The 26,531-nt window shown below is 44.9% G+C and overlaps 2 protein-coding genes across 11 annotated transcripts in view; one reads left to right on the top strand and one right to left on the bottom strand.

The window, feature by feature from the left end:
* Positions 1–59: 59 nt before the first annotated feature.
* Positions 60–9,565, bottom strand: VPS72 (vacuolar protein sorting 72 homolog). The gene is made up of 6 exons (XM_016122744.2): positions 9,362–9,565; positions 5,983–6,135; positions 5,695–5,809; positions 5,120–5,296; positions 928–1,072; positions 60–632 (listed from the first exon to the last, which is right to left on the bottom strand). Exons 1-6 carry the CDS (start codon positions 9,476–9,478, stop codon positions 245–247), a joined length of 1,095 nt encoding a protein of 364 aa, XP_015978230.1. The 5' UTR covers positions 9,479–9,565; the 3' UTR covers positions 60–244.
* Positions 9,566–9,778: 213 nt separating this feature from the next.
* The window catches only part of PIP5K1A (phosphatidylinositol-4-phosphate 5-kinase type 1 alpha), a 34,936-nt gene continuing 18,183 nt past the window's right edge, over positions 9,779–26,531 (top strand). For 3 of the 10 annotated variants that reach the window (XM_016122739.2, XM_016122727.2, XM_016122725.2), the window contains exons 1-2: positions 13,369–13,900; positions 22,004–22,042. In XM_016122739.2, the coding sequence (XP_015978225.2) occupies positions 13,819–13,900; positions 22,004–22,042 (121 nt within the window). In that variant the 5' untranslated portion in view covers positions 13,369–13,818. Of the gene's footprint in view, positions 9,804–13,367; positions 13,901–13,962; positions 18,709–22,003; positions 22,043–26,531 lie in introns of those variants that run through there. The other 7 variants (XM_016122732.2, XM_016122733.2, XM_016122738.2 and 4 more) reach the window with 6 other exon arrangements.

Raw genomic sequence — 26,531 nt, 5'->3', positions numbered from 1 at the left:
GAACACTCAAGACATTCACAAACACTTCGTGATGCCAACCGTAGATCGGACGCCAGACAAAAGGGATCTTTCTACTTTATTAGATTAAAAAACACAAAACCAGCAGGAACCGGGGGAAAGATGGCGAAAGGAATACAGGAGAAGGCTGGGCAAAGGTCAGAGATGACAAAGGGAAGCAGGGAGAGAACGGGGAACAGAGAGCCCCACGTCAGGGCAGGAAAGAGGCGCCTGAGGACAAGACATCTCATTTGATGACGATTTTCTGGCGCAAGGCTCGTGGCCCAGAGCCAGGGAGGGGCTCAGGGGGTGGTGGGCCTGGGCCCAGGGCCGAGGCGGCGGGCGGCAGCCCGTGGGCAGTGATGTACTTCTTGTAGGCCTCGCGGATGATCTTGAAGGCTCGAGCAGTGGCATAGGGTATGTCTGTCACGGGGTCCCGGTACAGGGCGGGGCGATGGGTCACTGGGCACACCTCCCGAACAGGGACCTTTGGGGCCCGGCCTTGGGGAAACCATGCCTCAAACGTCGCATCGTCGCTAAAGGTGATGAAAGTACGTGAGCAGCGGGCAGGAGGGATGGCGGGTCCCGTCCCAGTGCTGGCGGTCAACGCGGAAGCCGTGGGGGCAGGCTCGAGTCTGAGGGCAACGAGAGACAAAGGCACGAAGTGTTGAGGACAGAAGACAGCAGATAAAGGAAGAGACCGGAGGTGAGGGACGAGGAGGCGGCGGAGCGGGGGCCGCACTCGCAGAGAATGTATTCAGCGACAGGTGGGACAAGAAGGCTGGGCCAGACAGGAAAACGGAAAAGAGGGAGAAGAGAGGCTGAAAGAGGAAGCCACGGGGGCTGAGGGAGAGGAGCGGAGACAGCCCAGGGCCGGGGAGCTGAGCCGGAGGAAGGGGGCCCTGCCCGCTCTCCCCGGGCCTCACTCACCCCTCCACGTCCACGGTCTCTTCCCTGGGGCCTGGCTCCCCAACCAGCGGCACCGTCACCGAGTGGTAGGTGATGATGGGCCCCGGGCACTTCCGCTTCTTGTGAACCTGCTTCTTCTTGTCCGCCTCCAGCCGCTCGTACGTCTCTTCAGGGTCAAAGGAAAGAAGAAGAGGACGGTCGCCCCCTTCCCACAGCCCACCTGTGCCCCACGGCCTCTCGATCCCCTCCCTGGCTGCCAAGCCGCCGCCTGCCCGCCGGCGAGGAAAGTCCGTTGGGCCCTCCAGCGCCTTCCACGTCCTGAGGTGTCTGCTCGCCTCTCTGCTCATCGTTTCCCAAGTCCCCCAGGCTCCTCCCTCACTCAGAACGGCGGGGCTTCCGAGCTGGACGGGGCCCTGTGAGGAGGAGCCTGCCCCTTCGACCCGCTCCGTCCCGGGCAGGGCACTGCGTGTTTCAGCATCTCTAGTCATTAGAGTTCTTTCCTATGTTGAGCTGAAATTCACTTCCTGATGACACTGTCATCAGGCCATAAAGGACACAAGTCTAATCTGTCTTCCACATGACAGTCCTCTAAGCAGCTGAAAGGAGTGTCCATGTGTCTCCAGGCTGATCGTGACACCCATTCCATCGAACCACTCCTCCTCCAGCACGGTCTGGAGTCAGCTCCCTCCTGCCGCCCCTGAGCCTCGGACACGCCTCTGTGACTGTACCCATCAGTCAATGGCAGAGGCTGCAAGCTGGCAGCCCACGTAAGTGTTTTGTTAGATCTGTGTAGTGTTTTAAAGAAAACTCTGAATTAGTTGCTGACATTTAAAAATTAGACAATACATTCAAATACAGAGATTTCTGGTCTCTCTTAAAAAAAAAAAATAATAATAAAACCTGGCAACCCTGGGTCTGCATTCTCCCACGGGAACGATTGGTGGAGCAGAGCAACGGGGGGTCCTGACGCAGGCGCCCCTTCTAGCTCACCACAGTCCCCCCGGCTGGACCTGTGACTGCTCCCTGGCGGTTCATTCTCGGTACGCACGTCTCCTCCTTCAGGGCAGCGACTGTGGCTCGATTCACCTACACGTTTCCGGTCGTGCAGCGTTTGGCACAACAGGCACGTGATAAATATCTGTTATTACGTAAACAGATCAAAAGACTCTTGGTCCCTTTCCTCTGAATTAACTCCAAATGCCTGTGTGCGCAGACGTCGGCACCGGAAACGCCATCCTCTAGATGAAGCCTGGCCAGAAGCGTCCCCAGGAACCCCTCACGTGGTTTACCTCTGTGCTTGGATTCTGTCAATAATGTTGTTTTCTCTCCCTGAGCCAACCTTCCGACCCTCTCCTCTCACGAACGCGTCCCTGTCTCCTGCAACTTCTGCTCCATCATCGGCTAACTCACCTAGATCCTCAAGTCCCTCGCTCGGCATTCCTTCCAGAACTTGCCTTACTGGGAGTCTGTCGCCCACTGTGGCCACCGCTCTGCAGCCCTTGGTGGAAGCTGCCCGTCCCCTCCCACCCCACGCGGGACGTGCCCGTGGGCTGAGCCCGCCGCAGCTTTCCGTCACGGCTCCGCCACCCGCCGCACCCTGGCTTCTCTCCTGAGACCCGTCCGACACCCGCGACCACATTCTCTCCTTCCTGGTCGCGGTCACTCCCTCACTCCAGGATTTTGGCAGCGACTCTCGCTCTTCCTCCCCACCTCGATTCCTATCCTCTGAGGTCACCTGGTGACTTTACAGTGCACGCAGGCAGCCCCTTCCCACCACCTCCCCGCCGTTTCTTCGCCACGTCATCTCTCGACCACCTTCTCGTCCAGGACAGGCTACTTACCCATCCAACTACAGGTACGGCTCAGGCATTGTCATTGCCTGAAACGGCCCAGCTCTGAAATATTCAAAGTCGGACATCCAGGCTGTGACCCCAACACCTGATGCTTCCGGTCTGTCCACCCCACTGCTCTGGTACCTCTGTCTCCTGCCTCCCTGGTCCTTCTCATACACGGACAGCCCCCCACTCCATCGGCCCTGCCGGCCTTCACATTCCCTTTTAAATCGAGCTCAGGTTCCTCAGTCTATGTCATCAGTCACTCTCTTGTCAATCTAAACTCCCTCGCCCAGACCTGGATGGCTGAGTGTTACTGGACGAAAGTTATATAATAGGTATAATGGAACCAGAGCATATTCATGGTGCCAACCTTCAGCAGACGCCCAATGCCAGCAGATAATGCTGTCCCTGCAACAACTCCCGACACTCTGCACTCTCCTCAGGCTTCCGAGTCTGTCCCCAACTCCTGATAGATGACAGTGCCCGAAAGACATCAGACGAGGACCACCGCAGTGTCCTGCTCCGAATTCCCAAACCCGCAGCTCTGAGCCCCCCACTCCTGCATCCTAACTTAGGCCCACCTCCCTCTTCTCCAAAAACTACACTATTAACTACTCGTTCTTTCTTCTCCATCATCGAACTCGTTCAGTTGCTTCTCACAAAAGACACAGTCCCTCCAAACCTTAAATAAAACAAGGAAAACTCTTCCTTGACTCCAGACCCTGTTATAGTTTCTATCTCCTCTCCTACTCTACGCAGCCAAACTTTTCGTCTTCCCAACCAACTTCAAAACGCTGCGGTCCCCAAAAGTGCCCAAGGTCATCGCTGACCTCCATGTCACCCAAACCAATGGGCACTATACAGTGTCCCCTCGACTGCATCTGGGCAGCCTTCAGCAGTGATTCTACCTTGAAACATTCCCTTTCCTTGGTGTTCTTAAGACAGACTCTCCTGCAGGCTCCGACTCTGGCCACACGCCGGGTCCTTCTCTATGCTCGTCTTGTACGAGACCATTTCATTTCAGCGTCTGCAGGACTCTCGTGGGCCTCTGTGTTCTCTCCTCACTCTGCGCTTTCTCCTAGCGAATCCACTCCAGGGTCGACGACTACCGCCCATACCCTAAGGACTTCCGAGCTTATATTTCCATCCCAGGTCTCCTGTCTTGCTGCAATCTGTATTTATATTTAACTGACCTCTCAGCACTGCATAAATTGCTCACAGACGCCTCAAATTCAACAGGTTCTAAGGGAACTTACTCTTTTCCCCCTGCTGAAGCTGCCCCTCGGGAGTCCCCCCGTCAGTTACTGATGGCAGAAGCCTGGGTGTCACTCTCCTTACGGTGGCCTGAACCAATCGGTGTGGTCAAAGGATGCAGACTGTAATTACAGTGACATCGAGGTGACCTCGTGGTGCTGGTTCTCGGTCATTTACATGTTTTAAAGTACTGAGTTGCTGTTTTATGAATAAAGATTACATTTCGCATTTTAAAGCCAATACAAATGTCCCATTTTAAAACCAATAAAAAAAAAAAGTCACGAGCCTACACCCTGAAGATGTGGAGAGGAACTAAATCTTTTCCCGATCATTATAGTCTTTAGAGTTAAGTTATGGAAAGTTCAAAACTATGATTAAATTGGGGTGGGTTGTATCCCACAACCTTCCATTCCACGGTAAAACTGCATTTTCGTTAGGCGTGTTCAACTACATGTGCTTGCCAAAAAAAGAGAAAGGGATTCAGAGAGAGAGAGAAGAAATGAACACTGCGGGTGATTCTACCTGTTATTTCACTCAGTGGGAGTATGTCCCAGAGCGAGCACACGACGGGAGGTGTGACAGCTGTGTGCCCTCAACTTCTCACACACCTCTCACGATTTGGGACTCTCACCACCCTATAAAGAAATGTATGTTTTTCGTACGATACATTATTGTACACGACTGTGTACCCGAGGGCACATAAACTGAAGAGATGTGTTACAAATTTTACCTGAAAGCAATTTATCGCACGAACTGGCTGATCCTACTGCATTCCTAATTCTCTTGATCGTTAAAGGAGGTATTTTGTGAATAAGAAAGCAAGATGCGAGGCGGTTACGTAGTTCGCCTGCGGTCTTACAGCAAGTGAACAACGGAACTAGGATCTGAGCTCGGTTTTATACAACTCTTACTTTACACCAAACTACCTCAATAGAACTTGCTCTTCTTCTAAGCCGTAATAACTTCCTAGTTCCTCGCTCCTAATTACTTATTCACCTCGTTTTTTTCCTTCCGTGTCCCTTGTCCCAAATCTCCACCTCTCCCATTCTCTGGGCCCTCCAGGTCTCAGTTTTCCTCATGCCCCTCAGCCCCAACCCCCAACGTTCCCCAAGTCACAGACTGACCCAGTGAGCGTAAGTTGAGCTCCTCTGTGATCTTGGCCTCCCTGAGCAGCTCCTCCTGGGTCAGTGGCCGCTCACAGTGGGGCCCCTTTCGCCGCCGTGACTGGCCCTGCCTCTCCTGTACCCGAAGGAAAGTCTGTCGTGTATGTTCAGCTGTAGACTGACGCATGGACTTCCGACCTGGGAAGGAAGTCAGAGAGCAAGAAATCTTTGAATTCATGTCCACCTCCTTTGTTTATTGTTTTAATTTTAAAACTTTATTTGGAAATCATTTTTAACTTTCAAAAAAGTTGCAAGAATAGTACAAAGAACACCCATGTATCTTCTACCCAGATCACCTATTAACATTTTGCCCCATCTGCATTGTGTGTATATTTTATTTTTTCTTAAAAATCTGAGAGTTCAGTTGCACACATCATGGCTCTCTATCCCTAAAGATTTCAGTGTCTTTCCTGAGAATAAGGATGTTCCTTACATAATCATAGTATAGTTGTTAACTTCAGTAAATTTGACACTGACACAATAACTTTTCTCAGCATATTCTAATTCTGCCAATTGACCCAAACATCCGCACTCACTGTCAGAGCCATCGTCCTGCAGTTCCAGAGGCAGCAGCGCCTTCTCTTCTCGGGCCTTCTGAGAGCTACCGGCTGGCGTGCTGACCTTTCGAGGCCTCAAGCTCTTGAGAGGCTCCTGGGGACGGATTAGAAACAGACATCAGGGAACGGACAGATAAGGAGCAAGATGAGACTATTAACGGGAAACTAGCGCTGTAGGAAATGGGACCGGTGTGGGGAGAACCTGGATCTGATGAAAGGGAGAACAGGAATTAAGAAAGTCCAAGCAAACCGGGACTTCCCCCGCACCTTATAGGCTGTGGTGACTACGCGGCGCTTCCTTCTCGGCTCTTCCGCTTCTCCATCACTGGATGGCTCGTCCCCTTCGTCGATGTCAAAGTCAGAGTCCACCTCATCCTCTGTGTCCGACTGGTCCCCTTGATACTCATCGTCTCCTGATTCCTGAGGATACAGGGAGGTGAGGCTCTCACTGGCATCGGAGCCATTAAAGCCGCTCCCAGAGGAACAGAATCTCTTTGCTTTCTTCGTAAGGCTGCCCCTCTCCTTCCCAGCCCAGCTGAAGTCTTCATTTTCCTTGGGAAAGAAACCCTCCTCGCTGATGGCGTCTGCCTCCAGCGCCACCCCTTCCAACACTGACTGACTGCCCGATTCCTGTAGCATGCCATGCTATGTGCTAGGGTACAATAGGATATACTTTGGTCCCAGGGGCATTACAGTCTAGTAGAGGGCAAGACAGAATTATGAAAGGCAGTTTTAACATGAGGCAACATATGAAGTACCAGATGACAATTAAATGTTACAGGTGTTCAGGGGAAGGCACACTTGCTATGGGCCAGTAACCTGGGGAGGTTTAAATGTCACACTTTATCCCGTTAGACCCAGGGCTGGCAAACGTTTTCTGTAAAGGGATAGATTAAAATAGGTAATGAGCCAGATTTTGCCAGTGGTCAGTAGTTTGCTAAACCCTGCTTTAGACTGTACAGCATGAAGGGAGCTTGAACCATGGTTCAAAATACTGGTAGTATTTGGACAGCCAAGAGGAAAGAGGGGCTCGTGGACAGAGGGAGTAGCAGGAATAAAGCAGCAGGGCGGTGTACAGCAGGTTTATGGAATCAGGATTTAGACCTAAGCGGCAGACCTTCACCTCTGGCGAGAAGTCTTCCTAGCTGACTGCCTGCCGCTCCCGCACAGCCTCCTTTCAACGTCAATCGATTGCCCTACAGGTCTATAAGATTTGAAAAGAAGGTTGCATTCGCGCTATAAAGGAACTTAATGTGGCTAATAAGCTTCTGACTTTAAGTTGGAGGCCAAAGGTTCTCAATCGTCTCCCTCTTTTTTGCTTTTCCCAGCAACGATCACTGTTGAAGGAAACTAAAGTTACTGCGAGGTATGTCTCATTCCCCAAGTGTGTTGGGACAGGAAAACAGGTACTGCTACTATGTACACCAGGGAGCCACAGAATATTTGAGGGGAGAGGAAACATGCACGTAAGGGGTGTTGTAGAAAGCTCTGGAAGCGATGAAATGGGCCGGAGTAGAGAACATGGAGTACAGCCTGGACCTGGGGTGATGCAAACTAGGGCCAGCATGGCAGCCTTACTGGAAAGGAAAGAGAAAAAACACGGGAGGCATTGGATTTGACTGGGCGGGGTAGCGCCTCGAACACGTGGTTCTCTTCAATCACAGATGCAGGCTAATGGGCTAATCTTGGGGTACACGCTGCCAGAGTAAGCAAATAACAGAGACTGCTGCACTCCAAGCCAGTCAGAGTTCTATCTTGCACTGATGACCATCACTTCCTCCCAAATGATGTTTGTGAAAGACAGCCGGGGCACACGTTAATCCCCTCGGCTCTGACCTGGTATTAAGTCACATCGCCACAGTGCAGTGGTACAACTACTCATTAGCTTAGTGCCCAATCGCAATGCTTGCGCTGAGTTACGGATTTAGTACCATTCCTGTGGCTTTTATCAAGGATCACTAATAGACATGACTGGATAAGAAAATGTTTTTACATCGTCTACCGAACCCGTTACTTTATAGATCTTATATAAGGGTGTGATTCTCCCTAAGACTAATACTGAGTAAGTTTGTCTCTCTTAAAGAACTTACAGGCTTCTTTCTTACTAAAAAGAAATTTGACTGCCAGGAAACTCACGGCTAAATTTAATATTAATTGCTATTATCATTTCAGCAGAGGCTCCTGGTATAATTACCTTAGATCTGTCTCTATTTTTACTGTTCCTACTTTTTGTTTATATCGTAAGCCTCCTTAAATCCTTTTTGGAAGCATGACGGGTACATATTAAATAACGACTCGTAAAATGACAGGAATAGGAAAATGGCTTTTAGAAGAGGGATGAGAAAGTTCTATTTTAAACGAGCTGGTTAGGGCTCCCAACCGGCCACCAAGTCCTGGGGACTCTATTGCCTTAATTCCTCTTGAACTCTCCTGTCTACGTTTCTCTACTCCCACCGCCTCCTTCAAACCATTCTCATTACAGAATGATCTTCCTAAAGTACAAATCTGATCATCTTCTCAATCCTCTGGATGAACAGGAAAATTCCTTAACATGGCTCACAAGGCCCTACATCATCTGGCCTATGCCTACTTCCTCCACCCTTGCCAACCTTCATCTCCTTCATGGAGAATGAGAGTAGATGTGCAGGCCCCACACCAGGACCTCCGTGGACTAACCTTTCTCCTCCCCGTGCTCCCAGTCCTACTGCTCTTCATCCAGCCAAGACCTATTTTTCATATTGTCCTCAGCTTAACCATCACGTCCCCCAGGGAAAACCATCGCGATCAACAACACTGGCTTCCATGCATTACCACGAGACCCTACTTATTCTACCACTTATTCTACCTCTTATCACACAGGATTTTAACTGTTAACCTAGCTAGTTGCCCCACTGGGATCTGGAATATTTAAGGACAAATGGGTGTTTTTAACACTGTATCCTTAGAGCCTATCACAGGGCTTGGCTTGCTCTAGGTGCTCAACACATGCTTAAAGAATGGAAAGAGTCAATGGATACAAATTTAACAAATGCCAAGCCAATCCAGACACTGGACTGGGCGCTGGATGTACACTGTTGAACAAATCAGACCATCTCTAACCTTACAGAGCTCACAAACGAATAGGAAAGGATAAACAAGTAAGCAAACCAAATCTAATTACAAAGTGAAGTATGTTCTATGAAGGAAATATGAGGGCACTTTTTAGTACAAAGAAAGGTTATCTAAGGAGACGTTTACACTGAGATTTGAAAGCTGAAAAAGGAGTAGGCTAAGTCCCTCTATTTCTGGGAAAGGCTTCTTTCTATTATTCAGGTGCATAACCAGCCGTGGGCCAACGGGTATAAACCGCGTGACTACGATATGCCTTGCGCGTGCTAGACGTCAGAAGTGTGGTGACAGATGCAACTAGAGAAGTGCACGGTAGGTTCCTGCCATGCTCTGGGGTGTCTCCAGGCGGCTTCTCTATCCCCGCCCCGTCAGGGCTCTCGCTCCAGGTCTCCATCGCATCACCCTGTCTCGCCCGCCCCGTACGGGTATCACCCGCCAAGGCTCCGGCCTATTCCCCTCCCCGTTCTTTGTCCGAGGTTTCTCCTTTCGGGACTCCTCTTGGCTTCCTCCCCTCCCTCTGCCGGGGCCCGGCTCTTGCCTCCGTGAAACCCCCATAAGTCGTCTGGTAGAATTCATCTTCCTCCTCTGCCTCCAGAAGCCCAGAAAGCCGGTTCCCCGCGGTCTTCCGCGGGGCCCGGCCCCCAGCCAAACTCATTCCGCCTCCCGAGACTGCGCCGCCACCCTCGGCCGCCCTCCCAGCGCGGATCCCGGAGCTCGGCGCTCGACACCACTGCCTGCAGGTGGCCGCCGGCGGCGGAAGCCGGCCGTTCCAGGCAGAAGTAGCAGAGCGTCGAGGGGCGCCTAGTCCCGCCCACCTGGGCGGGCTTTACCCCAGCCCCGCCCACTCCTGCGCAGATACCACCCCCAAGCTCCTAGCGAAGCTCGCGCGGACCTGATCTGCAAGGATTCCTTTCGGTGACTCCAGGAGCCCCTACCCTAAGTCTGGAATTTGGGAGTCAACACGTTTTCACTTAGAAGAGGTCAGTCTCCTTCTGCTCTATTCCGTTTTCCATTCTGCTGCCCGTAGAAACCTACTAAAAACCAAGACTTTTTCACTCTTCTACTAAAAAAATCTTTAATGGCTCCCTGTATCTGCAGGATAAAGTCCAAAATCCTCAAGGTGGACTAGTAGTGTGGTAAGGGCAGAGCCTTGGAAAGCCAGACAGACCTGAGTTTGAGTTTGAACTTAGGTCTTCTAGCTGTGTGACTTTGGACGAGTTACTTTGCCTCTCTGAATCTCAAGTTTTCCCATCTATAAAGTGGGACTGATAATAACTACTTTTGAAGGTTGTTGAAAAGAATAAGATGTAATCCTTGTAAACTGCTTAGCACTGTATTACTAAGCACATAGATTTTTAGTAGGTGATAACTACTATTCGAGCCTTCATAATTTAGCCTCTCCTTGTTTTCTAACTTCACCTCCTGCCGCATTATCTTATTCTAGCATCACTTTCCTAACATCCGATTCTGTCATGCCTCCATGCTTTTCCTTCTCATTAGACTCCCTGTCCTTTTTGTCTGCCTGGCAAAATTCTAATTCTAAAGTGAAGTCTTCCTGCACACCCATTCCTCTCTTCCCAGCACAGTTCTCATAACCATGGAGATCACGCCTCCTTGATTCTCTGTTATAATTCTAATCTCAAGTAGTCTGTGGTATTGTCAAGCCTCTGTGTCAACTTGTCTTCCCATTTTTTATTTGGAAAATACAGTTTTCAAACCATACCACTTGTACGTACTCTAAGATGGCACCTATGACACTTTATTCTAATGATTTCTGTGTCTGACTCTCTCATTAGTCTGTGCTCTTTTCGAGGGCAGGGACTTTTATCTTCTGTGTATACCAGGAACTCTCATAGTGCCTGGAACATCATTGGCGCTAAATAACATTAATTCAATGAATAAATTAATGAATGACTAATTACATGAATTAAGTGTCCATCCTTTTATTCTCCCTCTATATTGATCTTAGCAGTCTCTAGCCTCTCCATTCTGACATTAGAAATTATTCTGAGACATAAAGGTCACTTTAATAAAGCTCTGTGTGTGTGTGTGTGTGTGTGTGTGTGTGTGTGCAGTATTTCCTCCAAATCTGTATGTGCGGCCCTTTTTTGAGATCATCAGATTCCCCCATTTCCAAAATATATATTGGTGAACTCCCTTTTCCATTTCCTTGGAAACACTAATCCAACATGTCCTGCTCTGCCCCTTCTTCCACACCCTGCCACGTCACCGCAATTCTGCTATTCTAGGAATGTTACTGGGCAAGAGTGGCTCCATGAATCAGAGCACCCCAGGGACTGAGTGGGAGTGGGGCAAGGGACAAGGATTAGGGGAGAAAGATCGGAAACACCCCTAGCTCAACTTTTTCAATTTTGCCTTCATTCATATACTCAGGAGACATGGATTAGGCACCTACTCTGTGGCAGGCACTATTCTAGATCTGTGAGATAGAAAAATGGATAAGATATAATCTTTGCCCTGAAATGTTCACAGTCTTAACGAGAGAGACAAAGAAGTAAACTGACATAATACAGGGTGTTAGGAGTAACAGTAGCCATTTTCTAGTACATACAGGAGAAACAAAGATCCCTAAGCTGCTGCAAAATAGGGACCTTTCCTGGAGGGCCAAAATCGAATTATTCATGGATCAAACCCCGTTTGTCCTACTGCATTGGTTAGTTAATTATTGGTCTATGCCCAACTTTTAAATCAGAAACAGCTTTACCTCTACACCAGCTCGTTTCTAAAATAACTCAGGAAATCGTAACAACCCTATGCCTTTTATGGAAACAAGGAAAATTTATTCAACAAATATTTATTGAATACCTATGAGATAAATTCTATGCTAGGCAGTACACCCCCAAATGTCAAGTTTTTGTACCGTTTAGTTGGGTGGGGCCTATAGGTATAGGCGATTATAAAATACTTCAGATCTATGGCCATGCCACCCTGAACGTGCTCGATCCCGTCTGATCTGAGAAGCTAAGTACTTGAATGGGAGACCACCTAGGAATACCAGGTGCTGTAGGCATTAAAAAAAATAATACTTCAATGCTACGCAATTCCATCGCTATGGAATTACAAATGGCAATCCAACCATTTGAAGTTTGTCTACCTTCAGTACCCAAAGGAGGGTGGACAATCCACCAGGTGGCAGCAGGGAAACAATTATTTTAGATCTTGATGAAGAAGGGGTAGAAGGCAGAGATCAATGCCTGGGGCTATTTATTCTCCCAGGTTCCCTTTTGAAGACCCAGAAAACTTCTGAATAAAAGATAACTGGACATCTTGGGGCTACCAAACCTAGGATTTTTCCCCATTCTTCTTCATTTATTCATTCCAGAAGTAATTATTGAGCCCCTACTATGTCCAGAGTCTCGTCAGGAGAGGAGTGGAAGATAGAAGAGTGAACCAAACAGTGGCTGCTCCCCAGCATAGGTCTCTTCAGAGAGGGACAGTCCTAGGTCTTCAGATCCCCACCAGAGTTCACAACCTCCAGGGTACTTTGTTAAAACTGCGCAGAGTTATGCGACAACATGGCTGGACCTCTAGATAATCATGCTAAGCAAAACAAGTCAGAAAAAGTTGAAAACGACATGAATCAATTATATGTGGGATATAAACCTAAAAGCAACAAATGAACAGGACAAACAGAGACTCGTGGATATGGACAATAGACTATTGGTTACCAGAGGAGGGTGGGGAGAGGTAGATGAGGTAAAAGGGGTCAAATATATGGTGACAGAAATCTGGGAAGTGAACACGCAATGCAATATATATATGCCTTACTGTTAAATTGTACACCTGAAACTTACTGGGTTTTGTTAACCAATGTCACCATAAAAAATAAATATAAATAAAAATTTAAATAAAAAGAAAACTGGGCAGAGGTGGTGCAAAGTCTAGATAGACTAGGATGGGGAATTTCTGTGTGTCACCATACCCTGTGGAGCATAGACAACCAACAGAGCTTAGGGCCTGGATCACGGGAAGATTGTCATATGGTCTGATTATCTTCCTTGTCCTCTCTTTGACTGGTCTTCATTCGTTTATCAAATATTTACTGAACTCCGTCCCAGTGCCCAGCATTGCCCTTGAGGCAAAGTGTAGATAAGTTTCAGATGTCATTCAGAGGAAGGCAAGACATGCACGCATGTTTAATAGTAAACAAGGCAGTAAGGCCGAAAAAATACTTGGTGACATGCGATGTTTTGTGATGTTCGACTGCTTAACGCCTCTAACTTGACACCAGCGCTTCCGTGGCTGTTCTTCCCTGGGCTGTAAAATTGAGGGAGCCGGCGGAGCGAACGCTTCTCTTGATTTCAGGCAACGTAAACCCAGTCCTGTCAAATAGCGAATCTAAATTGACCCACCGAGCCACCGTAGGGACGGTCTGCGGCCCAGGGCGCGCCCGTATTCCATCCGCGGATTCGTTAGGCGGGGCAGGACCCGTGTCATGTGACCCAGTAGCAGCCTCCCGATTGGCTTTGGTCCTCAGGCCTCCCTCCCCCTACATTGCGTGGGACAGAACGCGGAGAAGGTTGAGCGCATGCGCAGTGCCTGGATTTCGCTGGCCACCCGGAGTGGAGCGGTGGGGTTGGGCGGTAAACAGGCTGTGGTGAGGGCTGAGGGGGGCTCGCTCCCCGGGGGCTTTTCACGCCCCCTTAGTCCTTTAGATGTGGTTTGGTCCGGACGCGGGGTCCCGGCAGCCGGCTCGAGCCTACTCCCTCGTAAAAGGGGACAGCTCCAGCGGAAAGCGGTTAAAGTTACGGAGAGGGTGCGAGACGCGTGTCGTCCCCTATGCCAGCCGAATGGTGTGGCTCTGAGCTGGTCCAGGAGCCGGCCCGACGTGTCTGAGAGAGGCCCCGGAGGGGGTGGGGAGGTGGCCCACGGAACGCGGGTTCTGTGAAGAGACGTGGGGAAGATTCGACTCTGAGAAGAGGAAGAGCCCGATTGAAAGGGAGCGAGGCCGCTGAGGGGGAGGGGGCTGCCAAGATGGCGTCGGCCTCCTCTGGGCCGTCGGCGGTCGGCTTTTCGTCCGCGGATTCCGGGGCGCCTGCCTGCCCCTTGCCCTCAGGTAATCAGGGCGGGGGGGGGGGGCGGGAGAGCGAGACCTGAGAGGGGGCACCTGTAGCTGGGGATGTCCTGGGCGTCGATGGCGAGGAGGGCAGACGGCTGGCTTTCAAGCAGCAGGGCTTTCTGTGCGGGCAGGGGAGTCTGAGGAGAGGATGGATTTGGCTGAGAGAGGGAAGGTGGCCAATGTTTGTCAAAAACATTGGCCGTCTTCAAGGAGACCGGGTTGAGGGCTGAAGGAGTGGGGTCAGGGAGCGGTGGAGGTTGACGGCGATGGTAGGAAGGAAACGGCAGGGAACCCGAAGGGAGTCGAGAAAAGTAAAGTAAATGGAGGCCTCGTATGTAGAGAGGCAGAATCCACGTCGGCTGTGGGGTTAATTGGATAAAAATGTGGAGGAGAAGCCACGGGACTTAAAAGGTATTGAAGAGTGATGGACGCTTTCGATTGCTGGCGAGTTTAGCGAATTATGAATTTTGTTGGGGGGTGGGAGTTGATGGAGACGCCTTTTTCATCGGAGACCCCCCCCAATGCTTCACTTCTTCTCACTTCGTGCCCCCCCCAACACACAGGTGCGCGTTCGCACAGACAAATTTTGTCAAACATCTTCCCTTGATGACTCCTATCTCTAGACTGACCAGCTTTGGGAAGGAATGGGAAGTTTCGAAGGGAACCTGAGGAATGTGGAAAATTTGAGTTTAGAGACCCTAAAAACGGAGAAGGTAGAATGATGGAGTCCTGAATTGCCGTAGAGGCTGGGAGAGGTGATGCTGGGAATTAGGTCCGCGAGGATGGAGTGGGGGGCGGCTCCAAGTGCTGCGGGGTGGTGCGTTGCATAATAGGAAATGGACTGGAAGAAGGTTTGGGCTGTGTCAGGAAACTGACGTTTGGAGAACGGAGCTGGGGCCTATGGCTCAAGGTAGTTAGAAACTATTGGAGATTGAGGGAGGGCTCAGGAGCCCACAAGAAAAGCAACAGATTGTGTGTAGGAGGGAAAATGTGTGGTGCTGGGATGTGATGTGTGTGTTGGGGCGGGGGGAGCTTGAGTCAGAAACTTCTAGAGCTTCCATCAGAAATGTCTGGTGTTTCCCAGTGACTGTTGCCTCTATACTGTGAACAGCAGAGACTACCAGATCAGCTGGGCGCTTTGCTTGAGATGTTGACATCTTCTTAGGCCTGGGATTGTGTCCTTGCCATTTTGAATTGACTAAATAGAGGGTTCCACCTTTCATATTCCAGCGCAGATGAGCTAATATGTGGTCACAAGTATCTTCTTCATAAACTGCAGTTTTATTTATGTACATCTATTTTTAGTTTTTCTAGAGGTGATTTTTGCCTTTTCCGTAGAAGTATTAGAAGGTCAGAACAGCTCTTGGTGCATTCAAAGTGTGAAGAAGGTGAAGTACAAATGACAGTTTTTTTGTGAAGTACTTAAAACCTTTTCCCTCTCCTCCAGTGCAAGAAAGAGGAATGGTCGTGTGTATTCCTTAAACTTAACTGTCACGTCAGGTATTTTTCTCTACTAGAACTAGGTTAATCTTAAAAGCCATGTGTTTATAGCCCAAGATTTGACTCATATCTCGTGAAAGTATTGGCTAGGTGGACAGATTTAGGAATAAAGTCTAATACACTTACCGATGCATCTTCCGCCTCTTCCATTTCTACTCCTACTTCAGGTAGTCCTATCTTTTTGAGATGTCACTGTTTGATGTTTTTGTATGTTTTTGTTTTCTACCAGAACCCAGGGCTAGCAGTTAATGATTCAAATTGTATAATGTTTTTTCTTGTGTTTTCACCGGAAAGTCACATGTTATGTTTCAGTGGACTTTATATCTCCTTAACTCTGCTGTGTTCATACCTTAGGTCAAGGTGTAAAGATGTCTAAAAATAAATAGCTTTAGATTCCTTTTTTGTACTTTTGTTTCTTATACCTTGTCTGCTTCTTTGGCAAATATTGAAACAGTTGGGTTAAGACATTAAGAGAAATTGGGAGCATTTGATACCTTGTTCTCTGGCATATGTCATCAGTTCAATTCAAATAAACTTATAAAAATCCTCAAAAAATTAAGAAAAATCCTGTTTATAAATTTTTTGAAAACATGGAATTATCGTGTGCAAATACACAATGTTGAGTTTTCTGTGTGTCTGCGTGTTCAGTTAGGTTTGGGCTTAGTTAATACAATGTTTTCAAGGATATGTTTTCGAAGAGTATAGGATATTTGATTCTCATGCAAAAAAGGCTGTTAAGGATGGGTTATATTTAGTGCTCTCTCTGGATGGTACCTGGGGAATTAGGACATTGGCAGGAGTTAAGAGATGGTTTATGATTTCCTAAATTGTTAAAGGCCGGAAGGCTAGCTTTGGGTTGTTTGTGTGTCTGTCTGTCTGTCTTTTAACCATCCTAACACCAATTTATTGTTCTTAGATGTTTGGCTAAACTCACTTAAATTTTGATGAAACTGTGAAATCCTAAAAGGAGCATTCTCTGGCAGTGTTGAGATGGCAGGACTCAGGGCAGATTGATATTTTAAAGACACTTATAACCTTTGGAGGCTCCAAATCTTTTGGTGTTCAACTTAGGAAAGACACTGTATTTAGAACAGTTGTTTCCTGTTAAACCCCTGTCTAGATTATTTCACCATTAAGCCAAAGCTGCTGACAAGTGACATACAGAGGTAAAGCAAACCATACACTCTGAGAGATGTTTGACATCTTTTCCCATTGGAGTAATTACCGTGTTTGGGTTTGGGAGAGGCAATTATAAATGAATATCAGCTTACAGCAGCCATCATCATGTGCTTGTTCTTACTCTTTGGTTGTTAATAAAAGGCGATGCAGTTTGCTGTCTAGTCTCAGCTGTTTGGTGGGTAAAGGAAATTTATTCCTTCTCTTTGTTTTCCATCTTCATTATTTGGACAGTGGCAGCACCACTTAAAAAATAAAAGCCCTGACAAAGTGCTGTTGACAGTGTGACCATCTGTCACACTAGTGTACAGAGAGCCTGTTTCTCTATTTGTAGTTTGATTCGTCCATCAGGAGCTTGAAATTCAGCCCCTGAGTCCCTTTTTTACCACCACGAAGGCAGTAAAAAGTTTTCTGTTTTAGAGACTTGATTTGAGGTTAGTGGAGTAGTTAAAAAGCAAAGTTAGAATGCTAAGGTGTATACTGCTACTCTGAAATAGAGCTGTGTGATAAAATCATGGGTGACCCCTCCCCCCCCAAGAAAAAGAACTTGAAACCTTAGAAGATCATGAACCTTATAGCTCCTTTTGCTTCAAACCAGAACCTTTCTGAAATTGTCGTCCTTCACCTATATGATCTTATCAGGAGCACAGTGGAACTTTACAGCTCTTTTCCTGACTTTTTGTCCCTTAACTACTGAAAGAAACCCTGGAGGACACAAGATTGAAGCATTTTTGTTTGGGACCTTTACAGTAGGGCATCCTTGTCAGCCCTTGATTCTGGTGGTTTTGTTCTTCCCAGCAGAACCCCACCAGTAAATTGTCCTGTAATTTGATAACCCCAAAAGGTAGGGATTTTGTTGAGGGCTTTTGTCTATGTTCTTTGTACACAATGTAAGCTATTTGTAGGCTGATCCATGTCTCTTAAGTTCTTCCATACTAGTGAAAAGTAATGCACTTTAAGCCACTTTACTGGGTGAGAAACTGAAATTTGAAAATATAAAGGTAGAATATTTTGTAGTCAGAACATCGCTAGGTACCATTTCGGTTGATATTTTATAAGGCAGGTAGAGATTTTTCTATTTGCTTTTTTCCCAAAGGTTTTTTGACACCCCCGCCCCCGCCGTTTTTTTCTTTTGTCCCCTCCATAGATTCTGTCAGAAAACTGATAACCAAATGTCATTGTTTTTTATTAACCATTTATTTCTGCCTTTGACTATCAAAATACTATGTTTGCTTGTTCATTTTCTGTGTGCTGTTCTGGGTTGATATAAAACTCCTGATTATAATAACTGCTCAAATATGTGCTATCTACTATCACATATTTTATCAGTCTGTTTTTCTTTGCTAATATAATGGAAACTGTAGTTAAGTGAACAAGAGAGATAACATTAGGCCAAAGACAAAACTGGGGAGAAGGAAGGTGATTATTTTATCCTTTAAGCCAGCTATTTTCTTTCCTAGAATTTTGAGATATTCTTATTTGCCACAAAGAAAGCAACAAGACCAAAGTTGTCCGTTTCTTCTTCTCTCGTTCTTGTTTTTACTGGGCGTTATTTTCTTGATCAAGGATAAAAGTATACTTTAGGAAGTATGCTGTTTTCTAATAGTCTGGCAGAGGGGATCTCTGTTTCTTTGTGTTCCAAACCGCAGCCCACCATTCAGTCTCAGGGTGTTTGGACTGATGGTGTTTCCTGGAGGAAGCCCCTTCCGGACCATTCCATTTCCCGTGTTGCACTTCACTTCTCCACCCTTTCCTAGCATATCTGTTATGAGCTCCTATTGTTTTTTACTATTTTTTTCCTTTAAAATGAACTTTTTTCCCCCTCCATCTTTTGAAACTTTGTCTCCAGTCATTTTTCTTTCTCCTCTTGTGATATTCCAGTCTGTTTGTAATGGCTGTCTGTATTCAATAGGTATTAATTGATAAACATCTGATTATCGAAAAGGCTCCTTATTGTTGGAGTCTGAGAAAAACTGGCAAAGAGAGAGAGAGGAGGGCTGATTCCTAGTAGAGAGTTCAGTGTGTCTTATTATTTGCCTTCTATACTTAACGGAGCAATGTGGAATTAACCCAGAGTAAGGACTGTCCCAAAGGATCAGTGATGTCGATGGGGAGTGGGCTAAGGAAAGGTAAGCAAGGGAAGTTGGGAGGAGAGAATGGGAAGAGGTTTTTTTTTTTTAAGGATATGTGTATGATTAGCTAGAGTAAGGTATATTAGCTTTCCTGTAGGTAAACAAGCCTAAGAAACTTCAGGTTTTCATTGACAAGAAACATATATAAAAGGAATAACAGAGAAGTAACTTGGTCATGTATCTCTGATTTCCTTGCATTGGGGGTTAGAGGTAATTGCCTTGAAGTGCATTGTTGGGGTGATTGATGCTCATTATGATATCATTAAAATTAGACTTTCTCTGCTGAAACATGCATTCCATCCAATCCAGCAAGATTCATTGCTTTTCAAGATAGAGCCAGATTTGTAAATAGAATTAGGAGGTGGCACTCTTCCAGAAATTTCAAGTATTTCTTGGTTATGAGTGGCTTATCCAGGAGACTCAGGTCTTTTAAAGAAGAACTCAGATTTTTAAAGATATTTTCAACCAAGGTTTTAGTATCAAGAGATATGTATTTGAGACCTGAGAGCCTTAAAATTTGCCTTGTTAGAAGCAAAAGTTTCTCACTAGAGGGAAATGTGGAGATACTTTAATTTAACCTTCTCATTTTCCAAATTAGGAAACTGAGGTTCAGATTGTTACTAGTGGCAAAGATGTTGCATAAAGGCTGTATGTTATCAAGATAAGTCTTAGTAAATTTGTGGCTCGTTCTCTGCTACTTAGTTTGGCTCTTAGCTGAGATAGATCAAATTACTCTCTTTTAGTTTCTAGGAGCATCCTTTCTTTTCTTCGTTTTTCACAGAAGATCTTAGGGAAACTGCTAAGAAACAAGATTTAGCTTTTTAAAATGTGGCTTGGTTTCTTAACTGGCTTGGTTTAGTTCTTATTTGAGGGTGTAGTAATGGTGCTTAAAAAAAAAACACCATTATCTCATATAGTTGTGTGTTCATCAGTACTTCTCATGAGGCAGGCTGACATTTTAGACATTTCTGAGTATTTTCATTTGATAAACATACTATGCCTCCCATCTGCAGGGGTAACCAGTAGTTGAAATGACTTTCATTATTTCAAGTTAATGAGAACCAGAGAGATTGCTTCAGATAGTCCAACAACAACTTCTTGTTTTGTGTGAGTTTTTCCTTTGGTGTTTTTTTTTTTTCCCCCCCTTTTAAGACCTCTGGCTTTCAATCTTATCAGCCAAGACACCCCCTAAGAGTGGCATTTTGGTAGTATTTGGTAGGTCATTGAGTTGAGTCTCTGGGATTGCATCTCTATGACCTGTTTAGGCACAACTCCAGTTGTCTGAGGAATGTACATCCGGCCAGCCTCTAGTGTCCCCAAATTATATGTGTGCTTCAAGCATCGAAGTCAGTCATACACTGCCTCTTAGTTTCTCGGCTGGTGGATGACATCATCTCGTCTCTGTCGGAAATGCTTCTGCTCTGAAAGCACAGGGAGAGGCTCTGGTATTAAGGTCACTGTTTTGTTCCACACACTGGGGGGAAAAACAATTCTTATTTCGGAGCTGTTTACTGTCCAAAAACATCTTTGTTTCAGTTATCTCTTTTAAGGCCAACTTGTTTCCCCCTTTGAAGTTTGCCTTTTTCATACTTTTCAGAATTAAACTGGTGGTTTTTCTCTTTCTGTACATTTTCTCCTTCCTTTCAATAGCGAATCTTAGTCTCCAGTGGTTTAGTAGTAGCTGGCAAATTCATGGAGAGGCACAGGGGTATTTTGCTAGAAATCGGCTCCTCCAGTACTTTTTTATCACAAACACGGTTCAGAGTGGGGCCGAGGACCACAATAGAATACTTCCTTAAGACTAGTTCAGGGTTACTCAGAAAAATTTTCTGTGACGTGATGTGATGATTCAGGTTTGTATTTTAACAAGAATTGATTGAGTTGTTTCCACTTTGTCACATGGCCAGTTCAGCTGTTTTAAAATTATTTTGGTAACATTAAAAATTTCCTAGCTTATTTTTGTAATTTAGAGGTTAGATCTTTTTTTTTTTTCCTCCAAGTCTTGTCATCAAGGAGTTATGCTGAAATTAGTTACTCCTGTTATATAGGAGAATATTGATATTCTGAAGGATACAAAAAGTAAACTTCTTCAGAGGATCTATATATATGCTGATGTAGGTTTGTTTCTGATTGGACAGACATCTCAAAGTAATGTAGTTGAGAAAGTGCATGTTTAGGAATCACGCTTATTTGTAGCTTGGGATTGTCAGCAGCATTTGAGGCATTTTCACATTTTTCTTTCTAGTCTGTCTCTGCAGCAGCATAATAGAATTGTAATGAGCTTGAGTTAATGCGTGGGGCAGGGAGTGGAGTGATGTTCTGCGTGTATGGAACTGTTCAAGTGGTGGCTTACTGGGGATAATGGGTTATAGAGCAATGAGAATGACAATAAAGCCACCTATGTGTATCTCTTTTCTTTAATTGTTAAATTATCTACGTAATTATTATAGAAAATTTATATAGATATAGATAAAGTTTAAAATTATAAAAACCTAACCCCACTATTTAATATAGTCATATTTTAACACTTTGATATATGTTTTTTAGGAGCTTTTCTTTATGTATAAATACGTGTGAATTTATAGATGTGATTTTTAAAAATATTATGTACTATATAATTTTAAAAATTTTCCAACAACTTATTCTGACATCCTATCCATAAATATACATAAAAATAATGGTTAATATAGTATTCCATTTTATGACTACACTACAATTTATGTTACTGATCTATTGTTCATTTAGATTCTTGACAATTATAATATCTGTTCAGTCATAGTTATATACAGTGCTGCATTAAATATCTTTGTGTATATATCTTTATCCACTTGAGTAATTGTTTCCTTAGGATAAATTTGCCACTTTTGGGGTCAAATGGTACAGATTTGCTTTTAAGGCTTTTGGCTACACATTGCCAAATTGCCTTCCAAGAGTGGAAAAACCTCAAATAAAATATATACATACATTTTTTAAAAGATGAGAAGCCTGCATGCAAAGGAGTTTTATACCTGAAAAACTTTTGCCAATCCGATATCACTCCACAATGAATGGTTTGGGTTACAAGTTTTGTGACCATTCTTGGAATTTTTCTGAGAGAACTTCTCTCGTTTTTTTGGACATTTACCTACAACTGCAAAAAATTATCTCACATTTCACAGTGTCGTGCTGGGGATCGGGCCATACCCTGTTCATAATTTTAAACTTTAGAGCCTTTTAAATGATATACTTATTCTGATGTAAGCAAGTACAACTTCAGAAGTTAAGTGAAAACTTTCTGTTTTTCCTCATTTAGGTTTCAACTTTCAGTGCTGTGGGGTCCAGCGTAAGAGAGGTAGATCTGATGTGTATCTGTGCCGAAGAAGCATGAGTGTGCAGTAACTAGCAGCCAACTCCTTCCCCATAACAATTACAGACTTGTTGTAGTAGTAGTGAGTACATGGTCTTCCTCTGAGAAGGCTGTGGATATCTTGTAAGCAAAATTTTCTTTAGCTCCCATTTTCTTCCGCCCTCTCCAGAAAAGATGCTATCTTAACTTAGAAGTATCTTTTCTCACAGTTCCACCATATAATATGAATCACTCGACTACCTTTGCCTCCCTCAAAATCTTCCCATAACTTCATTTCCTTTGTTTTAGTAAATGAGTGTCTTGTCTTTTTTCTGCTGTACCTCTCATATCCCCTGACCCTTCCCATCCTGTAGATGGGGTTTCATAATTCACCATGGTGGTAATAATTGCTCGTATTTACAGAGTATATATTTTATGTTAAATGCTGTACATGGCTTACTTAGTTCTGATAATGGCCCTATGAGGTCCATGTTATTATTTCTCCATTTTATAGATGAGGTAACCAAGGCCTAGAGAGTGTTAATAAATTTGTTCAAGGTCACCTAGTTAGTAAATGGTTGACCTTACATTCAAACCTAGCAACCCTAGGCATTCTGATTTTAGAGCCCACATTCCTGCCCACTGCGTGGTTGTTGCTCCCTCACTAATCTCAAAGTCTATGTGTCAACTAACTTAACAGATTAAATATTTGTTGTCGAGTGGGTATAACTGAAATAGTCCTTGGTGAAGGAGAGAAAAATACAGAAGGGAACTGTCCCTTCTGACTTTAGCCCGCCTGAAGAAGCAACAACATTCTGAGCTCCTCTGTGTATAGTATGTGGAGTTATTACTCATTCCTTCAGACAATATTTTAGAAGTCAATGTGGATTTATGCCAAGATTTGGTAACTGATTCTGCAGTCAATTCCAAGATCCCTAAAACAACAAACAAAAGAGTTTGCCTGTCAGATGCCTTCTTTTTGTCCATTACAAATTCAGAAATCATAAGCCTTAAGCCTTTAATCACAGCAAGTCATGGTCCCGCATATACCAAAAAGAAAACAAATCTGAGATGAATGGAGCCCACCCCCTGTTAAATTTGTTGATGTCATTGAAAAGACAAAAGGTACTTTCTGCTGCTAGTGAGGACCTACTACTAGTTGCCTTGGTGCTTTCTTGACCTTCCTAGACTCCAATTGACCAGGAAATCGAAAACAAAAGATGATTTAGAAAAAAATCATTGAATTGAGAGTTAAGAATATGGATTCCAGTTCTGGCTGTCACTGCCTTTGCTTTCTCATTTTGAGCACATCCATTATGCTCTATGCTGTTATTTATAAAAGAAGATTAGACTAAAAATCTTAAAGTCCCTTTCTGAATGATTTTTTTTTTTCATTTATAAGTAGTTATAGAGTTGTTAGCTTGAAAATGGGCCAGTAGCTTCACTCGTGGCTGAAAGAGCTAAGTTCTCAACTCGTTTTATTTAAGAGAGAGCTTTCATTGACATCTATAGATTCCAGCCAGACTGAGCATGCTCCAGCTAGGTGGGGGGGAAAAATTCCCAAAGCGAATACACCTTGCTTCTCTAGGTCTTCCACATTTTCTTCTTTCTGCAGAGGAACTAGGCCTCAGAGCCACCATGGTTGGCTCTGTATCATCTATTGACACACTCAGAAATATGTTATTTGAATCATTTTTTCTGATGCAGCCTGTTTGTCATAGCTTTATTTGCTTCCACTAGAGCAATATTCGCTAGTTGTTAAGAATGCTTCTTGGTCCAGGGCCCCTTTATAAGTAGGAGTCCTATTGACTATGAAAGAAACAAACCCTGGACATGAATTGGGAAGTTAGTAAACCATAAAAACAATTAGAACTGTTAGAACTTAATCCCTGATGCTAACTTTTACTAGAGAAAACCTCACAAAAAGAAGCCAGCTCAGATGAAGCAGCTTGATTATCCAGACTTGCTTTCTTTCCTTCTGTGGTATTTTTTTCCTAAATTTTTAATTATAAAAATCTTCAGACATGTACAGAGTAGAGACAGTAGCGTAGTGAACCTCCACGTACCTATCAGCTAGCTGCAACGGCAACATTTTGCCAGTCTTGTTGCATCTATTCTTCAGTCCCCCAGTGCCATAACTGTTTTAAAGCAAACTTAGTTTCCTCATGTGATTTCAGCCATAAATACTTCAGAATGTATTTCTACAGATTAGGCGTCTTGGAGCCTGGGAGAGAGAGAGGGAATTGTAACATAACCACAGTAGCATTGTCACAGCTACAAAATTAACAATTGTTATTTAAGTTCTCAAGGATCCTGTCTCAGAAATCTTTTCGGCTTATTTTCTAATCAGTATCCAGACATGTTTCACACATTGTATTTGGTGGATATGTCTCTTAATTAAAACAGTCCCCACACTCTGTAGTGTTGTTTGGGGGGCTAAACGAGATATGTTTTTAAGGTTTTAAAATGCTGTAAAAATATAAATTGGTCAGTGGAAAGAAACAGCTTTCCTACTAAACACATCAGAATTTCAGTTTAGTCCTATTGTCAGCATTAAGGTGAAATAGGAGAACATGGAGATGCCCAAGTGATGGAGAAACAAGCAGAGCTGTTGTGAGCTCCAGCGGGTCAGGAACGTAGCTCCACCCTGAGTGCCTAGCGTAATCCCTGGCACGTAGCAGATGATCAGTAAGTAGTTGTTGAATAAGTGAATGGAGGGGAGCGGCTGCATTGAACTGGCCCTGAGATGTGTTAAAACTGAGCCAGTGAGGACAAGCTGGTCTGGGACCTCCTCTACAGTGTTTATAGCCAGGCAATCTAGAGCCATCCTTGGGTAAAGTGCTCTACTTGTAGCACAGGCCACATTTCTGAGTGTGAACTATTGACAGTGTAGGCATACTAATAATATTCTTTCAGAGTTTTGACTTAGATGGGGAGAGGCAGGTCCCAAATTTCTCAGAAGAAAGCTTTTTCCCTGAGAAAAGTAAATTTTCACATTGGAACTCTGCCCTTTGCTCAATTTTCCTATCCAAAAAGAGAATGATATATGTGGATCATGAATATGAATTATAAAATGATAAAATATCCTTATCAGAGAGTATGTTTCACATAGATGCTAGAAAACAGAATTTCTGTTGAATAATATTCCAGTCTTGTCCATAGGGTTGAATCTCATTCCTCTTAAGCATTGGCTGGATGCCAGTACCAGGCCAGTGTTGCCATGCTGAGCTGGTCTTTTCTTTCTCTCTCTCTCTTTTTTTTTTTCCCCACTTCTCTTCCTCTTTCCCTTCCCTCTGCTCTTCTTTTTTTTTTCTTCTGTACTTAATGGACTTCCTCAGTAGATAATTTCTCATTGGCAAAGCTTTGGGCCACTTGGTAAACAGCTCTTAGCAGATGGTACCTGGTTCCCTGAAATGTCACTATGTTCTTCAGTTGGGTTTCTGGACCAAGCTGGGTATTAGAGCAACATTTTTTAAAAATCATTTTTATTTATGCCTACAGCACATGGTTGTCTTAGGTGGTTTCTCATCCAAGTACTAACCAGACCCAACCCTGCTTAACTTTGGAGATGAGACATCAGGCTTGTTCAGGGTGGCATGGCCGTAGACCATGGACTGTGGGTGGCTCCACTGGGGCACAAACCCAGGACCTTCTGTGTGTAAAGCGCACGTGCTGACTGCTACACTATGGAACCATGTCCTAGAGTAACCTTAGTCAAATTCTTTAGGTTTTTTCCTCTTCTCTTCCATTCTACTTTGGTAGGTTTGGAGATCTGATCTGTACTTATGGGGCAAAACATCAGGCAAGGAAGAGAATGAGTCTTGGGTCTGGATTCTCTTATTCCCTGTGTTACTTGGTCTGATTATTATTATTTACACCCAGTATCGAACTGCTTCAGCTATAGTGTTCTTGGGATTAATCCCAGCTTTATAGTTGAAGATAGCTAAGCAGTTGGCATCAGAGTTCCACTAAGAAGTACCCCACCCTCATTCTGGGTACTTTGCAAAAGTCAGCGGCCCTAGAGCTACATGTTTATGTGTAAAACCAGGAAAGGTAGCAAAGTTGAATTTTTTAGGGAGTAAGAAAGCCCCAAATCTAACCTCTGCCTTGAAATCACCCATCTCCACTCACCCCACCCCCCGTGCCTCCTTGTTTAACTTTGTCCAGTTACTCCGTGCACATGGAGGAGGTTATTTTCAAGGTGACACTGTCAGACTAGGACTGGATGTTGGCCCTCTGGTTCTGCCAGATCCCTTCCAAACCAAGAAGTCCAGAATCAGTGTTTGTCTTCCTTATTGAAAGCATACATTTTCTCATTGAGAATCATTTTCCGAAGCTGCTTGTGTGGGGCTGGTGGGGTGGGGGTGGGGGTGGGGGTGGGGCTGAGGGGTTTGGGAGGAGCCAAGTACTTTGCCCTGCTAATTAGAATTTCATGAAGTTCTAGGTAATTGAACATTAAACCTTGCTGTGAGCCCAGCTTTGCTCTTGCATTAGA

The sequence above is a fragment of the Rousettus aegyptiacus genome, unplaced genomic scaffold, assembly GCF_014176215.1.
Source record: "Rousettus aegyptiacus isolate mRouAeg1 unplaced genomic scaffold, mRouAeg1.p scaffold_m13_p_17, whole genome shotgun sequence".
NCBI classification, from domain to species: Eukaryota; Metazoa; Chordata; class Mammalia; order Chiroptera; family Pteropodidae; genus Rousettus; species Rousettus aegyptiacus.
This window is presented reverse-complemented; position numbering and strand designations above follow the sequence as displayed.

What these genes read in the sequence shown, in the direction of transcription:
- VPS72 (XM_016122744.2), bottom strand. Translation starts at nt 9,478, where the DNA reads ATGAGTTTGGCTGGGGGCCGGGCCCCGCGGAAGACCGCGGGGAACCGG. An exon ending in TAGTCACCACAGCCTATAAG is followed by an intron (nt 5,810 to 5,982) that starts GTGCGGGGGAAG and finishes ATCCGTCCCCAG; the next exon opens with GAGCCTCTCAAGAGCTTGAG. An exon ending in GCAGGACGATGGCTCTGACA is followed by an intron (nt 5,297 to 5,694) that starts GTGAGTGCGGAT and finishes CTTCCTTCCCAG; the next exon opens with GTCGGAAGTCCATGCGTCAG.